This window comes from Cheilinus undulatus, linkage group 16, assembly GCF_018320785.1.
Source record: "Cheilinus undulatus linkage group 16, ASM1832078v1, whole genome shotgun sequence".
Taxonomy (NCBI): Eukaryota; Metazoa; Chordata; class Actinopteri; order Labriformes; family Labridae; genus Cheilinus; species Cheilinus undulatus.
In genome coordinates, this window is record NC_054880.1 from 44,700,133 (window position 1) to 44,712,772 (window position 12,640).

The 12,640-nt window shown below is 41.2% G+C and overlaps 1 protein-coding gene across 2 annotated transcripts in view; it reads left to right on the forward strand.

Moving 5' to 3' along the window:
- Nucleotides 1–10,949: 10,949 nt before the first annotated feature.
- The window catches only part of kiaa1522 (KIAA1522 ortholog), a 91,088-nt gene continuing 89,397 nt past the window's right edge, over nt 10,950–12,640 (forward strand). For both annotated transcript variants that reach the window (XM_041809121.1, XM_041809122.1), the window contains exons 1-2: nt 10,950–11,084; nt 11,726–12,111. In XM_041809121.1, coding sequence (XP_041665055.1) covers nt 11,886–12,111 — 226 coding nt within the window. In that variant the 5' untranslated portion in view covers nt 10,950–11,084; nt 11,726–11,885. The remainder of the gene's footprint in view (nt 11,085–11,725; nt 12,112–12,640) is intronic.

Here is a 12,640-nt window from a genome sequence, read left to right on the forward strand (position 1 = left end):
TTAAAAGTCTAGTATATTCATTTAAATCATTTATGACCTTTAAACTTCAAGGTCAAACATAGGACAGTATTCGATTTGTAAAACTGTCCAGCCTCATTAACTAACCCTGAAATAAAGTACTGGCCCTTTAGTGTGGGTAGCAAAACATACATCCAAAGGTTGAGAGGGAAGCTTTGGAGCAGGGGTGTCCAAACTATGGCCCTGGGGCCAAATGTGGCCCGTAGTCTGTTTTTGATTGGCCCACAGCAAATTCTAGAAATGAAATGAAATATGGCTCGTATGAGATGATGGAGCTTGTGCTCAGCTACTTTGTAGTTTCAGCACTAAGCTGTGCTACCATGTTGATTCTAGACAAACATTTTGACAAGAAGATATCTTGATTAATAATGTCCTGATAGACTATTGCAGCAAATGGCAGCACCAGTAGCATTTCAGAGGCAGAGCCAGTGGTAGCCAGGGCCAAACAGGGCCCCCTGAAATCTGATTGGCTCCCTCATATCCTGAAATGACTGTCTATTTGCCTCGTCAGCCATTAACAAGCCAAGGGACAAAAGAGCTCTGCATTCTAAGATAAAGCAATGTTGATGCTTTCCTTTAGTCAAAAGTAGAGTATGTAATCATAATTCTTACTGTATAGTTTTTATTTGAGTTGTTCATGAGTCTGTTTAAGTATTTTTATGTGGATTCCCAGCCAGGAGGTTCTGCACACAGCCAGTCTGTTTTTGGCTCTGGACCGTCTGAATTCTGAGAAATCCTTTACCGTCCACTGTGCATACATTCTCACTAAGAATATCGTACACAAGGGGCCTTGTATGTTTTCTCTTTCTGTGTTTTCTTATTTCATCCTTAAATAAAAACATAGGCGGTCATGGACCCTGTGTAACATTTACTGTACCCCTTATTTAACACGTCTGTGTATATATGTCCAGAAAGGGTCGTGTTAACTCAGAAGGAAAACTAACAGGCAGGTCTCATCTTGTTCATGCAGAAGCAAACACACAAAGGCTAATAAAGTTTGATGGACGGCTCAGGGGTCACCAAGCTGATCCATGACAGGGTTACACACACACGAGACCCCACCCTCCTCCTCATCTCCAGATTATATCACATACATTGAGACACTTGGGCTCTTTTCTTTATTTCTCTATTTTTGAAGCACTGCAGCTGATAAAATATTTCTAAGGGCTCTAAAGAAGTTGTAGCAAACATGGATTCCACTGTTGCAGTGTTTTCTTCATTATTGTGTCATTTTTCTCTCACTCGTCTTACTCTTGTATTACACAGTAAAGCAGTTTTAAGACTTCCAAACACCTCTTCAGTGGTACAGACAACAGCGAGTCAGGATCTTTCCATAACCTTTTTGTGTCTGTCGTCAGGCTTTTTGATGAAATAGTTCCCCAGAGGCACCATGAAGCAGACGACCCTTACAGCTTCATTTACAGCAGGTTACACTCATAGTTTCTTTCTCCTGTCTTCCTCATCACCCGTAAACCCTATTATCAGTGATATGTCTGGACAGTATCCTCCACCTTCTTCCTCTTCTTCTGAGGTGAAGTGTAACGGACATCTCCCTCATGCTCTTACAGCTGAGTCTTTTTGAGCGTCCATTAAAGGAGGGTCAGAGGAATGTGGTCGTGACAGCCGTTCTCTGTCCACCAAGGACAACAACATGCCTGGACATAGCTATCCGGAGCACAGAGAGGGGTGGGGTCTTTACTTTTTTAAGCTTTCAGACTCCTGACATGTTGTTTTTCACTCTAAGAAGAAATCAAGATGGATGGAATATTTTTAATCCATATGATAAATGTTTAGTTCTGTTTTAGTAGATATTTCTTTTTGCTATTTTTGTTAGAGTATTTCATTTGTTTCCAGTTATGTTGCAACAAGTGATCTAGATTGGTTAAGTTTATTTTTTGGTGTTGGTTTTAAAATATAGAGGGGGTTGGTTTAAAATGGCTGGGCCTTTATATCAGTGGTTCTCAACGTTGGGGTCGCGAGACACTGAGAGGGGGTCTCCAGATGCCTTACAAAAAACTAACAACATTTTTGAATTACACTGTTGCCACTCTACCCCGATTTTGCCTAATTCGACACATTTTCATCTCTTTTTCCCACTACTTTTACCATTTTTAACACATTTTTGCAACTTAAAACTCATTTTATGTCAATTTTAAACCCTTTTGCCCATTTTTTCTGCCTGGTTTTACCACTTCTAAACCAAATCTCGCAACTCTGCCTACTGTTGGCCCTACTGACACATTATTGCAACTATCAACCCCTTTTCCCACTTTTTAAACCATATTTCACAATTTGATATGCAAATTTTTGCCATTTTATGACTTTTTCTGCCTCAGCTAACCCTTTTGCCAGTTTATATCAGTTTTCATCCAATTTCACCAAATTTCCACCTATTTTTGCCACTGTAACACCATTTCAACCACTTTTGAATCCCTTTTTACCACTTAAAATGCCCTTTTTGCCACTTTTATCTAATTTTCGGCATTTCTAACCCATTGCTGCTTCTTTTAAAATCCAATTTCACCACCTTTCTTACCATTTGTTGCCATTATTAACTAATTTTAGCAACTTTTAACATATTTTAAGGATTGCTTTTAAGAGGGCTACTTACTAAAAAAATGAATTAAAATTTGTTTCTTTGATAAGAGTGGTTATTATTCAGGTTAAATGTAAAATACCACAACTTTACAATGGACCATGATTTTGCTGGCCCCCAGTTCAGCTGGGCCCCAGAAAGCTCTCCCATTTTTCCCCCTCATGGACGGCCTTGTCTCCACATGACTATTCTTGAATGTTCATGGCTGTGTTCAGCCACCTTCAGGTACAGTGGGGGTCCCCGGTCTCTGGAACCTTTATTTTGGGGGTTGCAGGCTGAAAAGATTGAGAACCCCTGCTTTTAAGACCCCCAGTTGCTCTCTGTGAGACCAACAACTTGCAGAATAAAATGCAGAAATATTGCTTTTCACTGGAGCCATCTCAATAAAGTTTTAGCAGGAACAGAGGCAAAGCTTAAGCTTAGGAGAATATAGATTGTTTTTTAGGCCGATGGATCATAAATAGGAATACTAAAACATTTTGGGTTTTTACCCTGTAAATAAGCTTTATGCTCTGTTACAAATGATCCTGAAATAAATGGATACTGCAAAAAACTGCAGTGCAGCAATGAACTGCATAGTAATGACAAAGAAGAGAGCACAAACTAAAGAAACCAGGTTAAACTAGTGGTGCAAAGACAACTGAGGCACTGGAACACTTTGTAGTACCAGGATCAAACTGTAATAACAGCAACACAAACTCTGCCGATGACCTGTGTGCACGTATATGTGTGTGTTTGTGTGTTGGATGTAACTGAAGGGTGGCTGCAGACAGGAAATCCATTCTACCGGCTGGGATAAGCCCAGCTCTCTCGGACCAGCATTATCATTCCCGGCCTGCTTTTGTCCTGCACCAGACACATTCTTTCTGCACCGACTGCTTCTCTCTGTTCGTTTCTGTAACAAAAGCATGCAACGCTGAAACGACACCAAAAAACATCAGAACAGGTCACACTGCATTAAGTTTATTGCAATCCCTACTTCATGATTTGTTGGTATGTTTAAACCTTTTAAAATGCATTTCTAAAAACCACTGAGTGATCAAAAGCACTAAAACGCTCCAAACTTACATTCCACAGTCTACTATTTATAACGCCGACCAACTGAGAGCATGGGAGGGGTGGAAAGGAAAGGGAGGTGAGAGAAAGAGGAATGAGGACAGGGAAAGAATCATTGCTTGTAATAATGGTTTTATAGAGAGGAGGGAGAGGTTCCAGGTTGATACTCAGCTGTGAAACACAGAGGGGATTCCTCTGTGGGACAGAGACAGCTTTGTGTCCCAACTACAATCCATGTTACACTGTTGGCTGGGACTTTTGGTGGAAAAAGGGGTTTCCACAGAGAAAAGAAGAAAAGTACACAGCAAAAAGTCATCTCACACACACAAGAAACAAAGGACACTACAGGGAACATATTACCTTAACTGTCTGCAAAAGGATGTTAAAGTCATTTTTTCTATGTAAGAATACAGGAAACTTTACACCAGTGAGTATCGGCTATAAAACCTGCAGCTTTTGATACAAAGATGTACTTGATGTCAAGAGAGCTGTGTTAAATTTATTATCTTGAAATAAAGCTAAACTGTATATTCTTAACCTTGCATTTCCGTGTTTCTCACTGGCGAATCCATCTTGCAAAGCTCCCATCTGAACAGTCTGTGCCCGATTAGAAAGTGCCAGGACCAATCAGGAATAAGAGGCAGTTCTACCGGGCGTGGCAGAGTCGTGGCATATGAGGCTGGTGCAATTATGGTGGAAGAGATTAGCGTGGATGCTGCTAAAGTGCCAGTTTTATCAGAACTTGACGACATTTCTTCATTAAAAGAGGAACAAAGAACAGCAGTGAGTTGTTTTCTTTTCAAAAACAACAAAAATCATGTACTGACATGGTTCACGTTATGCAGTTCTCTATGGAGTTAACCCCTCAGTAGCAGCTGTGACACGTTTGGTTGCTCTGATTGGCCCGTAAAGATGTGACAGAACGTTCATCCAATCACCTGCTGAGTTTTTTTTCACAGGCTCTGCTTTTTCTCAAACACTGTTTATGAAAGGTATTCTATCTGGCGTGTCAGGTTATAGTTCTCTTGAAGACTGAAAAAGACTGTCCTCAAGGATTTTCTTATATTTTGCTGCATTCATTTTACCTTCTACCTAAGCCTTCCAGGCCCAGCTGCCAAGAAGCATCCCCATAGCATGATGCTGCCACCACCGTGCTTCACAGGCATCGTGTCTGATGGCCAAAAAGCTCCATTTCGGTCTCATCAGATCAAAGAACTTTCTTCCACTTGACCATGGAGTCTCCCACCAGTGTTAATTTCACTGACTAAAACTATGACTAACATATTACCTTAACGTATTTGCATAAACGAGTCTAATTGTCATGTGTTTTGTTGCTCTGATTGGCCAGTAAAGATGTGGCAGACAGAACGTTCATCCAATCACCTTCTGAGTGTTTTTACCTAAGGCTCTGCCCTTTTCCTACCACCGTCTATGGGAGGCTTTCCTTATGGATGTGTGAAAAAAATGTATCTGGCGTGTCAGGCGGTTCTCAAATGGTGTGGCAAGGCACACTGGTGTTCCTTCAGGCAACTCTAGGTGTGCCGTGGGAATTTGTACAATATTTTATTCCTACAACTTTATAGCAAGTACTGTAACCAGGCCTGCCCACAGATCTGGCTGGACCCCTGAAAAACCTCAGAGAAAGGGACCTCCCCAGCTGGGATTTATTGATGATATCAGTGTGTGTGTGTTGGATCAGTAGCATTGGTGCTAGCATCCTGGCTAACAGTTACCTCATCTAGAGCTGAAAAGAATGGCAGGCTATTATTGCCACCCATTGCTACCCATTTCTGCCACTTCTTTTGACAACTTAAAACATAACGCTGCTTTTTTTTTGGTCTTTTTTTAGCATTTTTCCCACTTCTTATTACTACTTTTGACCCATTTTGCCACTTTTTGCCACATTTAGTCCATTTTTGGTACCTTTTTGCCACTTTTCATGCAATTTTGCTATTGTATGGCCATCTTCCTCATTGCTTTTAACCCCTTTTTATCACCTTGAAGCAACTTTAACCCTTTTTTGCCACTTTTCTGCCATTTGTGATCTATTTTGCCACCTTTTTGACACTTTAAACCCATTTATGCCACCTTTTTGCCAATTTTTGCCCACTTTTGCCTTCGTCTGACCATGTTTTTGACCCAATTTTGCACTTTTTTGTAATCACTTTTAACCCATTTTTTGCCAACTTTTTACAACATTTAACCCTGTTAGACCACTTGTAACCCATTTTAGTCACTATTTTGACACTTTCAACAAGCTTTTTCAATTTCAACCCATTGTTTGGCCCACTTTGCCATCTCCATGATCCCTCAGGAGGCTGGGCCCCAGGAAGCACTCCCCTTTATCTCCCCTTATAGGCTACCTTGATTTTAAAAAGTCTATTTTGTATTGATTTAAATATGGTGTACCCTGAGATTTTGGCTTAACCTTAGGTGTGCCTTGGGCGAAAAAAGTATGAAAACCACTGGTTTAGTATGTCCCTGAGTTATTGAGAAAAATATTCCCATTAGTGTTAGTAGGAACAAGGGCAAGAAATACTTAGAAGCCTTTATTTTCATTGCATAAATACAACCAAACTGCACATGCCCCTCCCTACAGAGACTACAGAGAACACTCGAACTGCACACTCAGAAATATGCTCAAATAATCCAAACAGACACACTCAGTAATCATAAAAAGTCGAGGTACGGTAAAGTGCATGAGTTTAAAAGTGCATCAGAATAGAGTGCATGAGTATAGAATATAAAAACAAATTTAAAAACAGTATTGCACAGATCTTGAATGGTAATGGGGGCATTTATGGTATGTGTTGATGGTTTAGGGCAGTGATACTCAGCATGTGGCTCTGCAGCCTCATGTGGCTCTTTTGAGATTATTTGTGGCTCTTTTATGTCTTAATTTGAAATATTACTCTCCCAGAAAACTTTAGAAAAGGGAAACTTTGACCTCAGAAATAAGTCACATTAATCAGTTTGTTTTCCAGACTTATACAGAAAGCTGTAATTGTCAAACTTAATTGTCCCATTTTTGCCACATTTATCCCATCTTTGCCCTTTTTCAAAATTTTGTGCCACTTTTCACCCAACTGAGCTACCTTTGCCGTTAAAAACCACCTTTTTCATACAATGTTGCCCATTTTTGCCAATTCTTTTTGCCACTTTTTCTCAACTGTTGCCATTTTTCACCATTTTTTGCCACTTTTTGCCCATTTATGCTACCTTTTGCCAATAAGTACTCCCTTTCCCCAATTTTTTTTCCCATTTTTGCCTCTATTTTTTGACACTTTTTCCCCCATTTTTGCCCCTTGTCACCATTTTTTCACCACTTTTGCCCATTTAAGCTACCTTTTGCCATTAAACACCACTTGTTTTCACTTTTTTGCCCTATTTTGTTACTCTCGACTGCTTTTTGCCCGTTTTAGTTACTTTTCTCTCATTTTTTGCTACGTTTTTGCCACTTTAGGACCATTTTTGCCCCTTTTCACCTTTTTTTTTGCCACTTTTCACTCATTTAAGCTACCACTTGCCATTAAATACCACCTGTGTCCTCATTTGTTGCCCATTTTTGCAACTTCTTTTAGACACTTTAATCCCATTTTTGCCCTATTTTGCCACTCTTGGCTGCTTTTTGCACATTTTAGTCACTTTTCTCTCATTTTTTGCCACTTTTGAACTATTTTTGCCACCTTTGACTTATTTTTATTGCTACTTCAAGCCATTTTTGCCACTTTTCACCACTTAGAGTATGACTCTTGCAAAGGTATTCTTCAACAATTTGGCTCTTTGGTTTAGCAGGGTTAAGTAACACTGGTTTAGAGAGTGGGTGGCTTTTGGGAAGAAACTGTTTATGAGTCTGGTGGTACGAGATTGGATTGACCTGTATCGCCTCCGTGAAGGCAGAAGGGTACATCAGTGCTGACCGGGGTGAGACGTGTTTGTGATAATGTTTTCTGCTCTTGAATAGTAACCGATGTTTGCCATGTCTTGAAGTGAAGGAAGAGGGCAGCCAATGATTTTTCAGCAGTTTTGACAACCCTCTGTAGTGATGTTTTGTCTGCTGCTGAGCAAACAACATATTTTGACTTTTCTACAAATGTCTTATAACAATGGACATGACCTTTGACTGTTAACATAGTTTTGGCCATTTTCATATTCTTCTTCACAAAGTATTTTCCATACAAACTTAATATCAGCAATATCTCCATGATACATTCACAAGTTCCTATAGACATAAAAATCCTGACTGCACTACAGTAACTGTCAGCTGTGGAGTTTTTTTTTAATTGCTTGGTTACTAAGCTACCTTGGCTAACTAACTTTCATTTATAATTGATAAATAGCTTTGCTTATTTTCTTTATCTTCATTTATATAATGCCAATTCATCACAAAAATCTTAAGGCTGTTGGCATTAATGCATTAATTGCAGTGCAACTAAGGTCCATGCTGAGTGCATTCATTTTGGTGGTTAAGCAACAGCATTTTTTACTGTGTCCTTATTTCTGTTACCAATACAATACAAAACAATAATAACTCTATTAATCTCCGAAGGGAAATTCATTTGTCTGGAGTCTCATCTGTTTATAGTAGATTTATATAGTCTTATTGCTGAGGGTATAAAATATCTTCTGTATGTTTCTGTCCTGCAGCGAAGAGAGAGGAGCCGTCCACCACCGTTGTTTGTTTGGTCATTTAGGGAGATATGAAGTGGATGATCCATGTTCCTCAGAATGGCCTCCACCTTCTTCAGTGTGCGTCTCTCCACCTCATCCTCCAATGAGTTCAGCTTGATTCCAACCACAGAGCCAGCTTTTTTCACCAGTTTGTTCAGACATCTTGCATCCTTGTGTTTTACACTGCCTCCCCAGCAGACTGCAGTATAAAACAGAACACTTGCCATCACAGACTGATAAAACATCTGCAGCATCTTACTGCAGATGTCTATTGATCGGAGTCTTCTCAGGCAAAAGAGGCGGCTCTGCCCATTTTTGTCGATGAAGTCTACGTTTTTAGACCAGTCCAACTTATTATCCAGGTATACACCTAAATATTTATACGATGTCACCACCTCGATGTCCACGCCACAAGTGTTCACTGGCTGAAGAGGGGGTTTGGATCTGCAGAAATCTATCATCCAAAACAAGTTCATTTTTTCCGCATTTAAGTCCATGCCATAGTCTTCAATCTACACAAAGTTCCTTACTTTCTCTCAAAATAAAAACAAGGATCTATGCAAAGAGGAAGTCAAACACCCTTAGATAACGACAGTACAAACATCCACATGAAAGAACACAGTGAGACAGCGAAATTACAAACAAAAAAAATAACAGTTTCAGGAATTCTGAGATTAACGAAACTGTGAAAACACATTCTTTTTGCTGGATAGCCTTAAAAATACAGTCCCACAGCTAAAACAGGCAAATGAGAAGAAGCAAAGTGAGTTCTGGGGATCCACTCCCCAGCAGGCTCTCTGGTCCTTAAAGATTTCGTACCTCTCTGAACACACACAGACTGTACAGCCTCCTCACAGACATACAGAGTGGCTGTATTGTGTTACCACGGAAACAGCTAAACATTTCAATCTGTTAGGCATGAGTGAAGTAAACTATGACTCACTTTAACCCCTCCCAACACACCAGTGCACACTTTGAATATGGATTCCCCAACCACATGTGCACAAAAATGTTCACCTCACACTGAGAAAGCCTGAGTCATTGCTCGCTCTAAACTTCTGAGCATTAAAGAGAAGTAGATTAACTTTTATGGATTTTTAATGGAAACAAATACATTCTAACGCATTAACTTAGTTTGACACTTTATGTAGTGTATAAAGCAAAGTGGCTCCACGTGTTTAAATAAACTCCTAATTTCCATTGCAAGTGGCCTCTGGCTCGCACTGAGGATATATGATCCACTTGATGGATTTATCCCATTAATGTAAAGCCTATGAGTTCCATAGTGACAGTGATATCCTTAGGACATGGGCTGGATTTAGCCCAGGAATCCCATCAGACAGGTAATTTAGCTGCCTCATCTCAGGAGCTAAAAGAAGATAGTGACCCACAGCTGACGGACAGAAGATGAGACAGATCTGAGTGTGACAGAGCAACGTTAGGTAAGATTTGTTCATTTTAATTTTTCAGCTGTTTTCTTTCACTGTCTGCTGGATGCAGATCATTGTACCAAAATCTGTGAAAACTCAGCGAGTTTGAAATAATCTAAATACTTTTAAAAGTGTTTTGTCATCATCCAGGTTCTTTGCAGAGCTTTTGTTGCTTTTTCTATACAGGCTACTGTTTAGAAATTGTTTACAGAGGGGTATTGGATGAAGTTTTTGTCTTTGAACTTTCTGAAAACTATAAATTGTTGGACAAATTCAGAGTTTACAAGCCCACTGTTGTTGATACGTAGGCATGTCTCTGTCCGTTCCCCCTCCAGGCTGCTGCACCTCCTCCACCCTCTGTCCTCCTGCTTCCCCGTCTTTTACCCCAGTGGGTCTTCGCATCAAACCAGACGAGCCAGTCCCACCAGACATACACACTCCACCCACATCCAAGTCTCACCCCAACCAAACCCACCCACCCACACACATGCAGTGATGTCAGCCTCGTCTCCCCCGGACTGTTGCGCAACTTGAAACACGCTTCAGAGATCAGCAGGCTTGTACAGTGAGCATGACAACAAGTGGACGAGACTTAAGTGTAACTGACCCCTTGTGACTACCTGTCTGTCTCATTGTGTGTTTGTTATGTTAACAAGTGGTTTCAGGTTTCCACCTGGCTGCACACTGACAGGAAAGAGACACTCCCCCTTTGCTGGAAAACAGCTGAACCTTTTCACCTCTGCAAGGCCACCTTTCTGACACTGGACTGCTCAGGAGCTTCTCAGACTTTTTGATTATATGACTTTTTCAGCTTACTTTTTCAACTGCCTTTTATAACAGCAACAAAGAGAACACACAAGGCTTTCTGTCCTGCATTTTAGGTTGTGAAGTTCTGTACTTTTGCCCAAGATTTGCATTTCTATTTCCAAGCCATAATGATGTCTCCTGTCCATGGGGTTCCCCTCTTGAGGGAGGAGGGACTCACTGCACCTGATCCCCGTAAAGGAGGCTAAAGGAAAGCCAGCAGCAGGACCAGACTCTTCTATGGACTCTCCAGCTGAAGCTAATATGCTAAATATCATCTCTCTAATGGAAGCAGCTCCAGCTGGAATGATGTGGCTAACTCTTAACAACGCTGTGAGAGGTGGGAGGAGAGGTTGGCTCTCACACAGAGGGAGGGACTCTGAGACCATGGAGCTTCATTCACTCTGCTGAACACACACACACACACACACACACACACACATGCTCTGCAAAGCTGTTCTCAGGCTGAGAGAAAAGGGGAGCGGAGGAGAGGATAGCACGCTGGCTGAGTAAGTTGTGTTCTCGCTGACCATTATACAGCATGTTTTGCATGATTTACTAATATGACAACACAGAGAGACTCTGCATGTGTTCATCCACACTGTTTAAATGTATCTACAGGACAGAAAGTATGCACTTTATGCCACTGGGAGTTTATTGAATTGAGCTTTCTTTTCTGTAACTCAGCCATACACTCTTTTCTGCTGATGTGAACCACATGTCACATATGCATGCAAACACACACACACTCACTGGCATACAGACGTTGCAGAAGTCCAGCTCTCCTCCCCGGGGCTTCTCCTCTACATATTTATAAAAAGACAATAGGAATAAGGAAAGCAAGCACAGATGAGTGGAGGGGAAACTTAAGTAGGACAGAGTGAGGACTCTCCTGATACACTGTTAAAAATAAGGATCTTCTCTGCTTCGCCTTCCTAGTTTATTGCTTTTTAATCCTTTTTTTGTTTTCTCGGTATGTGAATTTGAAATATTCCAGCTAATCTTCCCATTCTAATTAATCCATTCTGTTTCTTCGCTGTAATTCTTGCCTTCTCATGTCCTCCCACTTGCTATCATTTTGACCCTTATTTTCAGACTTTCCAGCTCACTCTCTATCTGTCTCATCCTGCTGATCTCATTGTTGTCTCAGGTGGTGAAAGACAGGAAAAACAGAGACTCTGAACAGGGCCAAAGAGGGACAGAGGGGTACATCACACCCTGGAGAGCGGGGAGGTTTCAGATCCTCTGACTTGGTCCCTGTCAGTAGACACGCTGGTACTGGGCCTTAACTCCCAGGACCAGCCTCCAGGATGTCCCGGAGGAGGTCTACAGGGGACCTGGTGCCTAAGGAGATCAGCGAGATCTTAGCTCGGGAGGCAAGGATTCAACGTGGGCAGAAGAAGTCGGGAAGCTCCCTGGGACACGCCTTTAGCTGGTTTAAAGGGAGCAGGAAGAAGAAGAGCATCGGAAATGGGCTGAATCGGGCTGTTATCAGAGTGACGGATACCAAACTTCAGAACCATGAACCTGCAAAAAGTGAGTGACCCTAGTGTTCTACATCTGTATTTAAGTATTGATGTTTTCTCTATAATAGTGATCCTCTATATACAGAGGTGCTTCACACTAAGTTAGAACCAGAGCCTTTACCTACATGCATTTACATGTACACTATATAGCCAAAAGTATTTACTCACCCATCCAAATTGTTGAAATCAGGTGTTCCAATCACTTCCATGGCCACAGGTGTATAAAATCACCAGGTGTATAAAATTTAGCACCGAGGCATGCAGACTGTTTCTACAAACATTAGTGAAAGAATGGCTCGCTCTCAGGAGCTCAGTGAATTCCAGCGGGGTACTGTGATAGGATGCCACCTGTGCAACAAGTCCAGTGGTGAAATTTCCTCACGCCTAAATATTCCACAGTCAACTGTCAGTGGTATTATAACAAAGTGGAAGAGACTGGGAACGACAGCAACTCAGCCACCAAGTGGTAGGCCACGTAAAATGATGGAGTGGGGTCAGCAGATGCTGAGGCACATAGTGCGCAGAGGTCGCCAACTTTC